Source organism: Sminthopsis crassicaudata, chromosome 2 (genome assembly GCF_048593235.1).
Source record: "Sminthopsis crassicaudata isolate SCR6 chromosome 2, ASM4859323v1, whole genome shotgun sequence".
NCBI lineage: Eukaryota > Metazoa > Chordata > Mammalia > Dasyuromorphia > Dasyuridae > Sminthopsis > Sminthopsis crassicaudata.
The window spans coordinates 436,447,899-436,462,634 of record NC_133618.1 but is presented as its reverse complement, the minus strand read 5'-3'; the positions used below and the strand labels follow the sequence as shown (position 1 = coordinate 436,462,634).

Below are 14,736 nucleotides of genomic sequence, written 5' to 3'. Positions count from 1 at the left end.
TACTCATGGATCTTCTCAAAGTGGCCCTATAATGTTATGGAGCTTAATGCAGTCAGTATAACATTCAAAAACAGGTATACTTGGGGTATCTACAGGGAATATCTCTCTTTGTTATATATAATTATTCTTTATATGATGTTTTAGAGAAAAATTATTTTTAGAATTTCATTTAACCCAGCTATTTTTAATTTTTAATATTCACATTTGATAATAGTTAACACTCTCTTGCCCATTAATATTGGACCTGTGCTACATGGCTTGCACAAGAAAAAAGAAATGGATCTTATATGAGATGAAACCTATATACAAATGATTATACCAGCTTTTGCTAATATTGCAGCAGTTTTTATGCTTCTGTTTAGCTAGAGTGATGCTCAATGTATCAAATTGGAGACAACCTCAGTTCTCATCCCTACTAGCAAAACAACTTGATTTAAATTTTGGTTACTTTAAAAATCATGCAGATCTGGCAATAATCCAGGAATTTGAATAGCTAATGTATAGAGATATAGAGAAATGGTTGGAATTTCCCCTGGTAATAAGGGAACTGGCCAATAACTTAAGTGGGATCCAAATGTGATTTCCTGTCCTGCTCACTATATTGTAATGCCCAGGTGGTGCCTTACATTTTAGCAATAAGTTTTGTATAAGTTACAAAACCAAAGAAATTTCTGTTTTTTTATATTAGGACTATCCACAATTCAAGAGCAACATTTTATTAGAGAGATTTCTAGGGAAGGGGGGATATTCAGATCCTAAAGATGTTGGATGCATTCATTATTCTAAGAGTACAAAGGAACCAAGTAAAAGACTACACAAGAAAAAAATTGCAATATTTTTATTTTGATTGCATAGTAATTTAATTATACAGGCTTATAAATAGAGATCAAAGTATCCTGCTTGAAATTGGCCTCCTGAAGGAGTTAATTTCAAGCAGCTTTAAAAAGGAACCAAAACATTGCTTTGGTTTTAGGAGAGCTATTGTTAGATAAAACTGAAGTTTGAGAGCTTAAGGAAATTCAGCCACAGGTAAGAGAGGAAATTGCCAAAGAATTACCCGAGATATGTGGGCTTTGCAATGGTGTGAGAAGCATTAGAGATCTAGGTGAAGAAAGTAGGAAGGGAAGCAAAGTGACACTTTTCCATTCAAAGTTAGGTTGTGAATTACACCTGTAGATTGGTATCACAAACAGACAAAGCCCTGGTGCACATTCAGGATTTACAGGCTGGGCATTAGCACTGCTATAGACAAGCAAAATACTAAAAAAATAACTTAGAAGCTATACAACTGTAGTTATAAATATTTTATCTTTTAAAACTAAAGTGTTGGCTTAAAAAAAATGTTCACAGTTACTCTGAAGAGAGCTGTATACATACATACATATATATATATTGCACAGTAGTAGAAAAGTTCATCCTGTATACCATATGTAAACAATGATTTTCCTTCTCCTTTGGCAATTCCAGGACATCTAGAAACAGTATTTGCTATAAGCAAAAGCACTTGGGTACAAGGCACATTGAGAGCTTTTAAAGCTGCAATTAAACATTGTACTCTAGAATGCATTCTCTTTCCAGTTTATCTTCTCATTCTATTGACAGGTGTGTAACCTACAAACCTTTGAGTTTGTAGAGCTTTGCAACACTTGAGTGGCAAATGCATATCCCCCAAAATCTCATGTTCTTATTCCACAGTTACAGATTTAGCCAGATTTCTAGGAAAGTCCACCTAGAATGAGAAATCACAGGATCTCAGTATACAATATATTATAGCAATCTACTCTACATATTAGCATGCCAGAAAATGATAGAAAGTACATTAATAATCTCCTCCTGTGACCTACAAATATAAAGAAAATTCTGGCTAATACCACAAATACTACTTGTGTAGAAGACTGTCAATTGAGTACTTTTTCTCTTCACAGACTAAGGTTCATATCCTAAAGTACAGGTACTTAAAATCCATTACTATATAGATTTCTATGCTAAAGTGTCTTTGAAAAACCAGAGAAGAGCTTTTTCATTCAAGTTACTTTAATGCCCATTTCCTCTCTGTCTGAAGAGAAAGGCATTAACAAGTGCCCTCATCCTTACTGCCCTAATTGGAAAATCTAAAAATAGATTAGACTTACATCATATCCTCTGAGAACAGCCAGGTGGAATGAAAGGAGTTGTAAAGGAATAACACTTAAGACTCCTTGGAGACAATCAACTGTATGTGGCAGTTCAATCGTTTTATATGCATACTTTGGGCTCTCCGTATCATCTTTAGAACATAATATAATTGGTCGACCCTAAAACAAATACAAATGAAAACATGAATACCTTTTTTCTATTATCAGCAGATACCCTAAACACAGAATGTAGGTCTCTTTTGTGTTGTTTCTCCCATTACAATGTAAACTTCTTGAGGTCAGGGATTGTTTTGCTTTCATATTTGTATTCCCAGAGCTTAAGATAGTAGTTGGCACATAGTAAGCATTTAATATTCTTCCTTCCTCTCTCCCCTTTCCTCCTCCTTTCCCTTCTTTCCTTCTTCCCTCTTTTCTTTCCTTCCTTCCTTTCTCCTTCCCTCCTTTCCTCCCCTCCTATTTCTTTTAAGTTAAGTTTGGCATGCCTGCCACTAAGTTTTTCCCAGTGCTTCTATTTATGACTAAGGTGATTAGATGTCTTCTAATGAGTAAGAATTTCTTGGATTTCAATTTCCTGTCTTTACTGAAATGTTTTCAAAATGTCCTTTATTACCACCTTTAGCTCCTCATTAGGCTTCTCACCTTCCTTTACACCCATCTTCTTCCCTTTAGCCCAAGTTCCTCATTTTAAAAGAAAGATTCTGTGGATCAGAGAAAAGACTAGTTCAAAGTCACTGAGATCTGAACCAGATCCTGACAACAATTTCAGTTCTCTCAGAACTCATGCATCTTTCCACCAGAGTCATATTTATTTACTTGCTAAAATCTAACCTTTCTATTGCTTTTATGTCTATGAAAATTTTGTGGTTTGACCTCTTTCCTCTAATTTCCAAAACTGAGACTTAACTGGGGGAAATTCCTTTACCTAGTCATGTTTCATCCTGTGTGTCCTGAATTGGTAAAACTGTATCCATGCATTATCAGCAAACTATATAATTATTTATTAACAAAACCACATCATAGTCTACATTGTCATCAGACTAATTCTTTTCTATGACCCTGACAGATTGTGTCGTACCCCTAGCCAATCAATCCCTAAATATATGCTGTTATTCTAATACAGAGGCCTAGGAGGGTATGTAAATGGTTCATTGCAGTCCATGTCAAAACAATTGAGCATTAGCAAGGTGCATATTTCCATGTGAAAGATAAAAAATATACCTAATTTTTAGTAGAATCTGTAATTACCTGGCGAGCAGTGATCTGCTGCAGGGCATTCTGACATTTAGTGAAGCAAGGATCTTTCATGATGACCATGATAACTGGCATGTGCTTATCTATTAGGGCCAAAGGTCCATGTTTCAGCTCTCCTGCTAAGATGCCTTCTGAGTGCATATATGTGATCTCTTTGATTTTCTAGTAAGTGAATATAAAAGAAAAAATGAAAATATTTCAATTAGCTATTTGTCAAGTATCTCCTTTGTTCCAGACACCAATAATTTAAAAGCAAAAACTATTATCTCAGATTAGTTTAACATATTGCTACTTTAAACAACCCCAATTCTTTCCATAAAGCAAATTTCTTGTTGTAGGATATGATTATTTTTATTCCACTTCTAATCTCATATTACTTTTTTTTTAAAAAAAATCACTTCAAAGTACATATAACTTTATTTTTAATTACCAATAAAGTTGGGTCATTTAATTAGGGAGCATTAGAAAATATTCCTCAAATTCTCCTTTTAGAAATATTTAATGAATTGTTTACAGATTATTGGTTAGATTAAATGGATTAAATCATTAAACAGCAAACTCATGTAATTAACAGAGTAATTTTCTTGAACATGCAGACAACTGAAGCATAAGAAATATAAAAAGCACTTCAGAAAGTCCATTGATAATATACAAGGTCTTCTTTATCTTTCAGAAATATAAATGTGGCAAATTAGAGAAGCAAGAAGAAACTGTTTTTCAGACCAATGTCTATAGCCAAAGAGTTCATAGTCAAAGAAGGGATAGAGATAATAAAAGAAGATCAAATGGACAATTTTGATTATATAACATTTGAACATTTTGCAGAAATGAAACCAATTGAGCAAAAATTTAAAGGAAAACAGATCAATGGGGAAAATATTTGTAATAAATTCTTCAGATAAGGTTTACCTTTTCAAGATATATAAGGAATTGATTCAAATGTTTAAGCATAAGAGGAATTCCTTACTTGATAAATGGTCAAAAGATTTCAAAAGACAATTTTCTAAGGAAGAAACTCAAACTATCAATAGATATCAAGAAATTTTCCATATCACTAACAAGTAGAGAAATGCAAATTAAAGCTAGCCTATCTCATACTCATCCAGATTGGCAAAATTGACAAAAAAAGGAAAATTGCAAATGTTGGGAGAATGGCAAAAAACAAACAAACAAAAACAACACACTGATATATTGTCCTGGGACTGAACTGATATAATCATTATGGAAAACAATTTGTAAGTATGCCTCCAGAGTTGCTAAACTGAGCAAAACCTTTTCACTCAGTGATACCACTAGTCTTCTAAAACCCAAAGGCAACAAAAGAGGAAGAGGAAAATATTTTATAATGCCTTATATTTTTTATAGTCTTTTTGATACCAAAGAACTGGGAATGAAGGGGAAGTGCTCATCAATATTAAGGAATGACTGAATAAATTATAGTATGGAATATAATAGAATAATATTCTGTAAGAAGTGATGTATAGAATTTTTTTGGAGAAACCTGGAAAGGTTTGTATGGATTGGTACAGGGAGAAGTAAGCAGAACAAATATACAATTTATACAATAACAACATTGTAAAGAGAAACAACTTTGAAAGAATAAAGAACTCTGATCAACACAATGACCAACCACAGATAAAAGAGGTGGTTTTATTAAATAAAAAAAAGACAAGAAAAATCTTATGCAATATTGCAATATTTATGATAAGTATTTGCAAAAAGACTACCTTGAAAATAATTGTAGCTTCTCTATCAATGTTTGTTGGGCAAGTCATGGTAGAGAAATTCTATTAAGAACTTATGATCTTCCAAAATAAAATCAACATATACTATGATACTAAGTGACTTCAATATAAAGATGAGAGTAGTTGAGGACAGTTAAAAAATAAATTGGAAAATATATTGGTCCAGGAACAAAGAATGAAAGAGCCAAGACTTGAGGATTCCATTGAGGTCTCACTCCTATAATACAATTTCCCAGTTGATCGGTCTGCTCAGTTCTCATAATCTCTTCCCCCACTCTTAGTTTCACACAGAGATAATTATGCTTACTCTTGATATTGCCATTAGACATAAATATTCCACTTCCAGAGTTAAGGAAAGAGGGAACCAAATAAGAATCTATATTATAAGGCCTACTATGTGTCAGGCCCTGTGGTAAGTGCTTTTCATGAATATTATCTCATTTGATCCTCACAACAATCCTGTGAAATAGGTATTCTCTCTTTTATAATTGAATAAACTGAGGCAACAACTAGTAACTCTGAGGCTGGATTTGAACTTGGATATTCCAACTCTAGGCTTGGCACTTTATTTATGTTCAATAACTCCCAAATCCCTTTATCTAATCATAATCCTTCTCATCCTTATATATCTCTCTTTATTTCCTTAATATTTTTCTCTATATTTCCTTACTATTTCCTCATCTCTGGTGATCTCATGCTTTGAGATGTGCCTATTCATCTTAAATAAATTGCTGTCACTCTCAAAATCAAGCTCCATGCTTTAATCTCTCCCCAATAAACAGCTTCTTCTCTAATGTCTAAAAAAATTCCTCTATTAGTCCTCCATTCCCCACTAATGTTATAATCTCTCCACCCCTTTTCATCTAAACTTTATAAAAAGCCACCTCTGTACTTGGAGTCTTCCTTCCTTTTTGCCTCACAGATAAAAAGACACTTCCCAACAAACATTTCTTTTTAAGAGAGTCTCCTTGTTTGTCTAATTGAAAATTCTTTTGTTACTTTTCAGAGAGATTATGAGGTCCCTGGTAACCTCTCCCAAAAGTCTTCTCATTTAATATTCCTATGGAAACATACTTCTTATGAATGTATAAAATATTATAAATAATCATTCTTCATTAAAGAGCAACAAGAACCAAATTAATAAACTTGCTAAAGTTGTTAATGTTAATGTAAAGTTGTTATCTCAAGCAAAGTTAACAATATTGAATGAAAAAAATGAAAATTCTATCAAATTTATTTCAGTCATTTTAATCAATAAAAAACAAACAAAAAAAAAACAACTGTAAGAAGTCATGGTATTATGTTCTGGAGAAAGATATTAAGAAAATTAACACAGTCCATGTCCTCATGGAGATTACATTATACTGGCGTATAGTATAAGAAGATGAAAACAAAGGAGATATGTAGACATATTGCTATACAAAATCTAAAGATACTTTTGGTCAAGGTGATTAGGGATAGCAACTGAGATGTATTTTGGAACAAAATAAGGATTCTGAAAGTGGAGATGGGGAAGAGAGGAATCTCTAGGAATAAGGAACTATTCCAAATTGCAATTATAAAGTATATAGAGAAGGGTTTTTAAGGTAGTCCTAGGGAAATCAAGCTACACATCAGAAAACTTTGTTATACAAAATGAATCAAAGAACTAGATAGTAGAGAACTTTGAATGACTTTTTAAAGGAAAAAAAGTAAATTTTTACAAATCGTAGCTATCAGAGCAAGAAATGTCAAGTAATTGAAGGAAGTTTATTGCTAAAAACAAAGGGTCTTTCTGGTTTCAGAATACATTCAGAAAGTTGCCTAGGCAAGTCTAAGAAAGTTGGATGAGATGTCTTAGCTGGGAAAGACAGGAAAAACAGTGGGCTAATGATTTGCTTTAGGGAAAAGTAGAAATGCCTATGACCTAAAGATAATCTTAAGTGAATTTGAAGAAACATTGAGTTGATATACCCCCAGGCAAAAAATACAATTTATAGGATATTTGATCCTTATGGTGCCTTATGTGAGGATAATAAGGAAGATAATTGCTATTTATGTGACAGAATTTGTTGCAAAAGAGAGAAATAAAAAATTTAATGAGATTCTCCAAACTCAGCCAACAGATATTCTACTTCTCCAAGTTCAGTGAAAGTGAGTCTTGGGGAATGTGGCAAAAATTAGGTTGAAAAAATATTGAGATCAAGAAATGGTGAATGTCAAAAACCTAGAAGTCTCATATATATATGTCATGAATATTTTTAAAAAATCAGAATGGAATGAAAATTGTATATGCTATTATTATATAGAATTTCCCATATTAATATATCTTGTAAATGATACATAAATAAATCAAAGAAAAGTTTAATTGATACAAAATAATCACCAAATTTAGGAAGCAAAACAAGAATTAATCCACATTAGCCAGCAAACACAATCTCCTTGCCAAACAGTAGGGATGATAGCCAAAGAGAATTTGATTTAGGACACAAACTCATAAAGAAATGGAAAAAACACTTATGGAAATGAACTTGGGAACAGAAGCTGGACCTGACCAAACATAGGCAAAAATTCATAAGATGTTCAAGGACAAATTTTGAAGATATTTTAAAAATAGGGAGATACTTCTTTCTTTACTATCCTTACATAAAATAGTAGTGATTTTAACAAAACAAAACAAAAAAAAGCCATAAAACTTCAACCATCAACTTAAATATGTTTTCTTATTTAAAAAAAAAAAATATTTTTGTGTTTGGTTTATGCATTCATTGAGGGTAGTTTTCATCTAAATATGAGAACAGGCAGATTTTTATGGATGAATTTGCTGTAGATAACGACATTCCTTGTAATCATGTCTAGATAAAATTGAATGTAGCCTCAAAACCTTAGGAGATCACACTGAAACTCAGCAGAATGTCATATGCTTGTTTGAGATTCATAGGATCCTACCATGTCCACTGTTCATAAAAAAACATATGAATAAAATTCAGTCTTGAAAATTCTCCTCATGAATGTGAAAATTATATGAGATTGACAAATGTAACTATGTAAAAACTATAACTTTTTTCAGTGCTCCATTGAAGTTTATCTAATGAAGTACAAAGAGAGAAATGCTAGTCTAAGGGGATTGTTTCTGCAATGAAAGATGTTTTATATAGGGTTCAGTTGCTATTTTTCAGTCTTTTTAGATCTGAGTCTTCATGACCTCATTTGGGTTTTCTTGGTAAAAATATTGGAGCGATTGCCATTTCCTTCTCCAGCTCATTTTATAGATAAGGAAACTGAGGCAAATACAGTTAAATGGTTTGCCTAGAGTCACACAGCTACTAAGTGTTGGAGGAAGTTGAGTCTTCCTGACTCTAGGTCTGGTACTTTATCCATGTACCACCTCGCTGTCCAAAGGGTCCAAACAAAAAAAGATTCTATTCATGGTAAGTGTCTCTAAATGTACAGATAATATTGTGTTAATCACACTTAACTCTGTAATAGTACTCTCCCTTAGTAAAATACAGCATAATGTACAAGAAATTAATTGAACCATTGACACTGAAAAAATTAAGGGTAAGAATACTATATATTGCACAAATAGGGAAATGCAGGTGGATATTACCAATTTAGGATAGGCATTTGTAGATAGACAATCAACTGTTTTCATAATTGAGCAGGAAGTGAAAAATCAGGCTACATCATTTGAATTAGGGCATTTGAAAAACTGTGTCAGGCTTTCAATGATCCCAGACTGTTCAAGGATGCAAAAACTGCTCTCTTTAACATTAATATTGTTTCAGTGATGCTAAATGGCAAAACATCATGTAATAAACAATCTCGACTAGATTAAAATTACAAGTAACCTAAAGGATGATGGGTATATAACTAGTAGGTATGCCTACATTTTGGCATTTTACCTAAATATCTTTACCTAATAAGTGACATAAAACTGAGGGAAAGAAAGTAGGTCAGTCATGTAGTAGCAATGAGAAATAACAAGCTGAACTTCCAAGTGCTGCATCAGTACCCTTGAGATGATAATTAACCCAATGAAGGCTGCTTCCAAATTGGATAAATCCTTTATGGATGACTTTCGGAAATACAAGATTAACAATCATGCACTACCTTTGTGATCTTGAATAAATCATTTAACCTTTTTGCCTCCATTTTCTCATCTATCAAAAGTAGCAATTTGGACTAGAGGACCTCTGGGGTCTCATCTAGTTCAAATCTGTGATCCTAGGGCATGGAAGGGTTTGTGTTCAGCTTTGGAATATTAATATAAAGAATACAAAGTATTAATACATATATATAATTTGTATATGGTCTGTATAGTGCCTGATATACAATAGATGCATAATAAATGTGATTAAGAAATTCCCAGAATTTCCCCACACAGTCCCATAGCTTATATGGAGAAGTATGGCACACAGTAGTTCCAAGTATTTATTGAACTTAAATCTATCATTTACCAACCCAGTTAAGTATTTGGAAAATTTTTAAAGATAACATCAAATGAGGGGGTTGACCCAAAATAATAATCCTAGGATAAGAAAGCGTAGGGGGATTTGCATTTTTAACAACAGCAGGTGTCTCAGCACTTTAGACACCAGAAAACAACCCCTAAGGAGTCATTGGAACAGCTATTCAATAAATATAAAATAGCACAATGCATCATAATAAAACATCTATATGCCCAATAAAGAAAAACACCTGGAGCCAAAAAGACCTACCAAAGCTCCTTCCAGGCAAGTTGCGTAGTTATACCCACGGCCCATCACCAAAAGGGATCTTTGCTTATAAAGTTCAAGGGCCAAGTCATGTATCTTCTCATCCAAAGACAAAACTTCTTTAATCATCTCTAGAGTATGCAGAGAAAAGTAAACACTATTATACATATTTCTTTAGATGTTGCTAATGAAAAATTGTGATATTTGAAATTGTAAAGAAATCAATGATGACTTTAGTCTTTTTTAAAAATTTAATTTCAAATGTAATTTATGTTCACATTAGAAAAATTCTGCCTGTTAAACTAAAATTTTTCATTTCAGATCTGGGATTTATATTAATAAGGTGATTTCCTTAATATATTTATCAATTTTGTAGTCTATAATATAAAAATTTCAGATGTGGTTTTCACCTAAAGAGAATTAAATTTTAAAATAAATCCATTTCTTTCTGCCTTATAATGGAAAGAACCCTCATCCTCTCTCCAAATCTTGCTTTACCCCTATTCTATAGTAGGACACAGCTCTATTAGTAGTCTTAATGTGAGCCTAGTTCTAATTGTACATGGCCAGAGATGGGGATATAAAACAGATATAATAGGGACACACCAGCAAGTTTCCCATATTCCCAGTTGTTGTCTACTTTTAAAAATCTGCTTCTCAAAGTTGTTTCCAAATATGTCTGGAAATATTTTTAGGTTTTAAAAATAATTAACATACCAGGTAAACATCTCAATCCATTGATGATTTCTTGTCTCCTGCTTTGCAATGAAATTCGATCTTCAGACATCATCAGGCCAAACATTACCAAGGAGATGAACTGACTGGTATAAGCCTGTAGATAATAGTGATACCAACTCACATTTGTATAGTGATTTTACAGTTAGTTGCTTTCACACATTATCATAATTTTTGTCTTCAAAACTACTTTCTGAAATAAACAGATTACATATTATATCTACTTTACAGATGAGAAAAAAATCACTTCCTGAGGTCATCTGACAGAGCTAGAATTGAAATCTAGACTTTCCAATGTCCTAGTTCAGTTTTTTTTTAAACTACTATAGAATGGTCTCCCAAAAAAGGGGTATTCAAGTAATAAACCATTCTTAAAGTGTAAAATTTAAGTGTGGTTAATGATGGCGATTGTTAATATAAATTAGTCACTTCATTTAGGCTGGCTTTCTGTCGCAGTCTTTGTTTAATTGGAAAATGATACCAAAGAGAGATACAAAAACTGAAATGAACAGAAATTACCTTTGTGCTTGCCACGCCAATTTCAGGCCCTGCATTGATATGTACACCACAGTCAGTCTCCCTGGATATGGAACTCCCCACTGTGTTTGTAATACCCACTGTTAGAGCCCGGCGATCCTTACAGTAACGCAGGGCCATAATTGTATCGGCAGTTTCACCTACAAAGAATGCACATTTCACATACATTAATTTAAACTATTATCTAGGTTATACTGTAACACATTTAATATGTATGGGATTGCCTGTCATCTAGGGGAGAAAACAGAGGGAGGGAGGGAAAAATTTGGAAAAATGAATACAAGGGATAATGTTGTAAAAAAAAAAAAAAAAAAAATTACCCATGCATATGTACTGTCAAAAAAAATAATTATAAAATTAATTAAAAAAAAAAGAAAAAAAAACTAGTTTTATTTTTTATTCTATGTGCCTCATGCATGAAATTTACTTCGATCCAATGCAATGTTTCTGTATATATGGAAATGAAAATATTCATTCCCTCAGATTATTTCCAATTTATCCAAAGTATAAAAAACAAGAATTCCTAGACAAGTTCAAGGACAAACTACAGTCAGTCACATACGTAAAAGAATATCCTTTTCTTGATATAGACCTTATCAATGTACGGTTTCTTCCTTTCAAAGAGGCACACACTAGGAACTAGGAAAGAGTCACTAAGTTCTGGATACAAAGTTTTATAGAGACAGATCCTGGAAGCCAACCAGAGGTGACTCCCAGTCCATTGTTATTTTTATAATACTACACTATCTCCCACTCCTCCTGACAAGAGGTGACTGCAAGAAGAATGTCTAGTACCCACTTATCTGACCCCCTAAGCTTGGACATTCTGCATGTTTCTGGCCTGGCCATGAATGACTATTTATTTGGTCATAAAGCAGTGATCCCATGGACCAAATCCTTTACTAAGATACACATGCCCATTCGAAGCATTATGCAATGTAGACTCAGCCAAGAGAAGTTTGAAAGAGGAAATTTAAAAATTCTCCATTTTAAAGTTCTGCATGGCTTATGTATACATGCACATATGCACACATGTACACATGTGTTTTCATATGATTCAGAGCCCCAAATAGAAAACTAAAGTGGCCAAAGCCAACATTTGGGATTTACTTGTGTTTAAATAAGAAAATCCATAATGGACAAATGAAGACATTGACAATACTCACCTGACTGGCTTATAAAAAAGCAAACATCATCCCTGAACACAGGTGTATTTCTATCCAGAAAATCACTAGCAAGTTCAACCATCACAGGTAACTCTGTCAGTTCTTCCAGCACCTGCCGTGTCTAAAAGTAAAAATAAAGCATCAACCTCGAGTCGTACCAACCGAAATGAGCAGTTTTACTTTTAATGCAAAATCTGATTTTAAAAAATAATTTCGTTGCTATGTCAGTATTGTTCTGATTTCACTTAAATGATTTAATTTTGCAATGATGAACCAAGGGAGTGTATGGAAGGAAATTTACTTTGAATTATGTAATGAGAATCCCATGTCAAATCTTAAAAGAAACTAAGGGAATAATTACTTACAGCCACAGCAGCATGATAACTAGTTCCACAGCCAATGATGATCAATCGTCTGCATCTTCTTATTTCTTTTAAGTGATCTTTCAAGCCACCTAACAAAACTTTAGAATATGAAAATCAGGGTCAGTTCTCTTACTTAAATGAGCATGTTCAGTATTGAAGGTCAAGGGTATAATGTTCATTATAAATTATCAGCATCACCTGTGTTTGTCTCAAAGTTCACTCGACCCCTCATGGTATTGAAAACTGATTCGGGCTGCTCAAAGATTTCCTTCTGCATAAAGGCACTGAAGTTACCTATGTAAACAAACAGGTTTAGTGTTAAATGAGTTAATTTTTCCTAGTTTTAATGCTATCAGAAAAGACATCTTTACTTTGGTGTTGATGACAAAGGGAATTGACAATTTAATACCCTAATTGGGACAAAAAGAGTGAAGAAAAATATTCCAATAAATCTACACGTATTTAAGTGATCATGCTCTAGAAAATGAAACAATTTCCCTATTAATAACTGCTGGACCTAAAGCAGTTCTCCTGATTTATAATCCCAGAAAGGTCTAGGTCTTTGCTTCTCTATTATTTGGGACCTGAAAACCTTTAGGAGCCCACAGCTCCATTGTTCTGTTCATTGAATCACATCTGAAGAAGAAAGCTCCAGTTGGTAAAAATACCAGGATGCCAGATTCTGCCCTGGACTTTACTTGTATCAACTATAGTTTAATCATCTGCCACATCAGTCTGTCTCCCATTATTCGGATCTTCATCTAGTCAGTTTTACCACTTCAGCTCCAAGTAGTAAGCTAAGAGGTACAATGGATAAAGAGCTGGGCCTGGAGTTAAGAAGACATAGATTCAGATCTGGCTGCAGATACTAGGTGTGTGAACTTGAGCAAATCACTTAATTTCTGCTGGCCTCAGTTTCCTAGATTGTAAAATGAGGTTGGTAACAGAATCTATCTCTTATAATTGTTATAAAGATCAACAGAAATAATATTTGTTTACAAATGCTTGGCTGATACACAGTAGGTGCTTTATAAATGCTAACTATTATTACTTTGATATGACTGCTTTCTTCTCTCCTGTAACCCTTCCTTTTCCTTCCCAGTGTTATTCTAAAATAGTTTATCCATTGTCTAGATTATACCACTGGGCCCTTTAGAACCCTCACTTTATTCACTAAATTCCCTATATCCTCCAATTCTCCTACCAAAATTCTTTTCAATCTTTATTTTATTGTTGTGGCTAGGTTTGGGGATGTTTTTTTCTTTTTGGTGAGCCAATTGAGGTTAAATGACGTGACCAGGGTCACACAGTTAGTAAGTGTTAAGTGTCTGAGGTCAGATTTGAATTCCAGGGCTGGTGTTCTCTCCACTGCACCATGTAGCTGTCCCTCAACTCCTTATTTTTTTTTTAATTAATTTTATAATTATAACTTTTTTGGCATTACATATGCATAGGTAATTTTTTACAACATTATCCCTTGTACTCCCTAATGTTCCGAATTTTCCCCTCCTTCCCTCCACCCTCTCCCCTAGATGGCAGGCATTCCCATACATATTAAATATGTTAAAGTATATCCTAGGTACAATATATATGTGCAGAACCGAATTTTGTTGTTATTGTTGTTGTTGCAAAGGAAGAATTGGATTCGGAAGGTAAAAATAACCTGGGGAGAAAAAAAAAAATTCTAACAGTTTACACTCATTTCCCTGTGTTTCTTCTCTGGGTGTAGCTGATTCTGTCTATCACTGATCAATTGGAATTGGATTAGCTCTTCTCTATGTTGAAAATATCTACTTCCATCAGAATATATCCTCATATAGTACTATTGAAGTGTATAATGATCTCCTAGTTCTGCTCATTTCACTCAGCATCATCAACTCCTCATTTTAATGGAAACCTGGTTCTCCTCTTAAGATATATTATCCCTTAAATTCTTCTCTGCTAGTTGGTTATTCTACCAGCACCTCAACTTCATGAAAATATCATATGAATAAGATGATAAAATATCTATCTCGAAGTCTTGAGGCAGAGAAAGTAGGCTATAGTTAATATTTCAAGAAGAGGGATGGAGATCTTAACTATACTTAGGCTTGCAAAGATAATAT

At 33.4% G+C, this 14,736-nt stretch overlaps 1 protein-coding gene across 1 annotated transcript in view; it reads right to left on the bottom strand.

Annotated features, from left to right (window-relative positions):
- Positions 1 to 823: 823 nt before the first annotated feature.
- Positions 824 to 14,736, bottom strand: part of GFPT2 (glutamine-fructose-6-phosphate transaminase 2) — a 51,893-nt gene continuing 37,980 nt past the window's right edge. The window contains exons 11-19 of the mRNA XM_074292333.1: positions 12,830 to 12,925; positions 12,632 to 12,729; positions 12,267 to 12,387; positions 11,083 to 11,240; positions 10,546 to 10,660; positions 9,832 to 9,959; positions 3,381 to 3,548; positions 2,133 to 2,294; positions 824 to 1,729 (exon numbers count right to left, since the gene is read on the bottom strand). Of these exons, the coding sequence (XP_074148434.1) occupies positions 1,685 to 1,729; positions 2,133 to 2,294; positions 3,381 to 3,548; positions 9,832 to 9,959; positions 10,546 to 10,660; positions 11,083 to 11,240; positions 12,267 to 12,387; positions 12,632 to 12,729; positions 12,830 to 12,925 (1,091 nt within the window). The 3' untranslated portion in view covers positions 824 to 1,684. The remainder of the gene's footprint in view (positions 1,730 to 2,132; positions 2,295 to 3,380; positions 3,549 to 9,831; positions 9,960 to 10,545; positions 10,661 to 11,082; positions 11,241 to 12,266; positions 12,388 to 12,631; positions 12,730 to 12,829; positions 12,926 to 14,736) is intronic.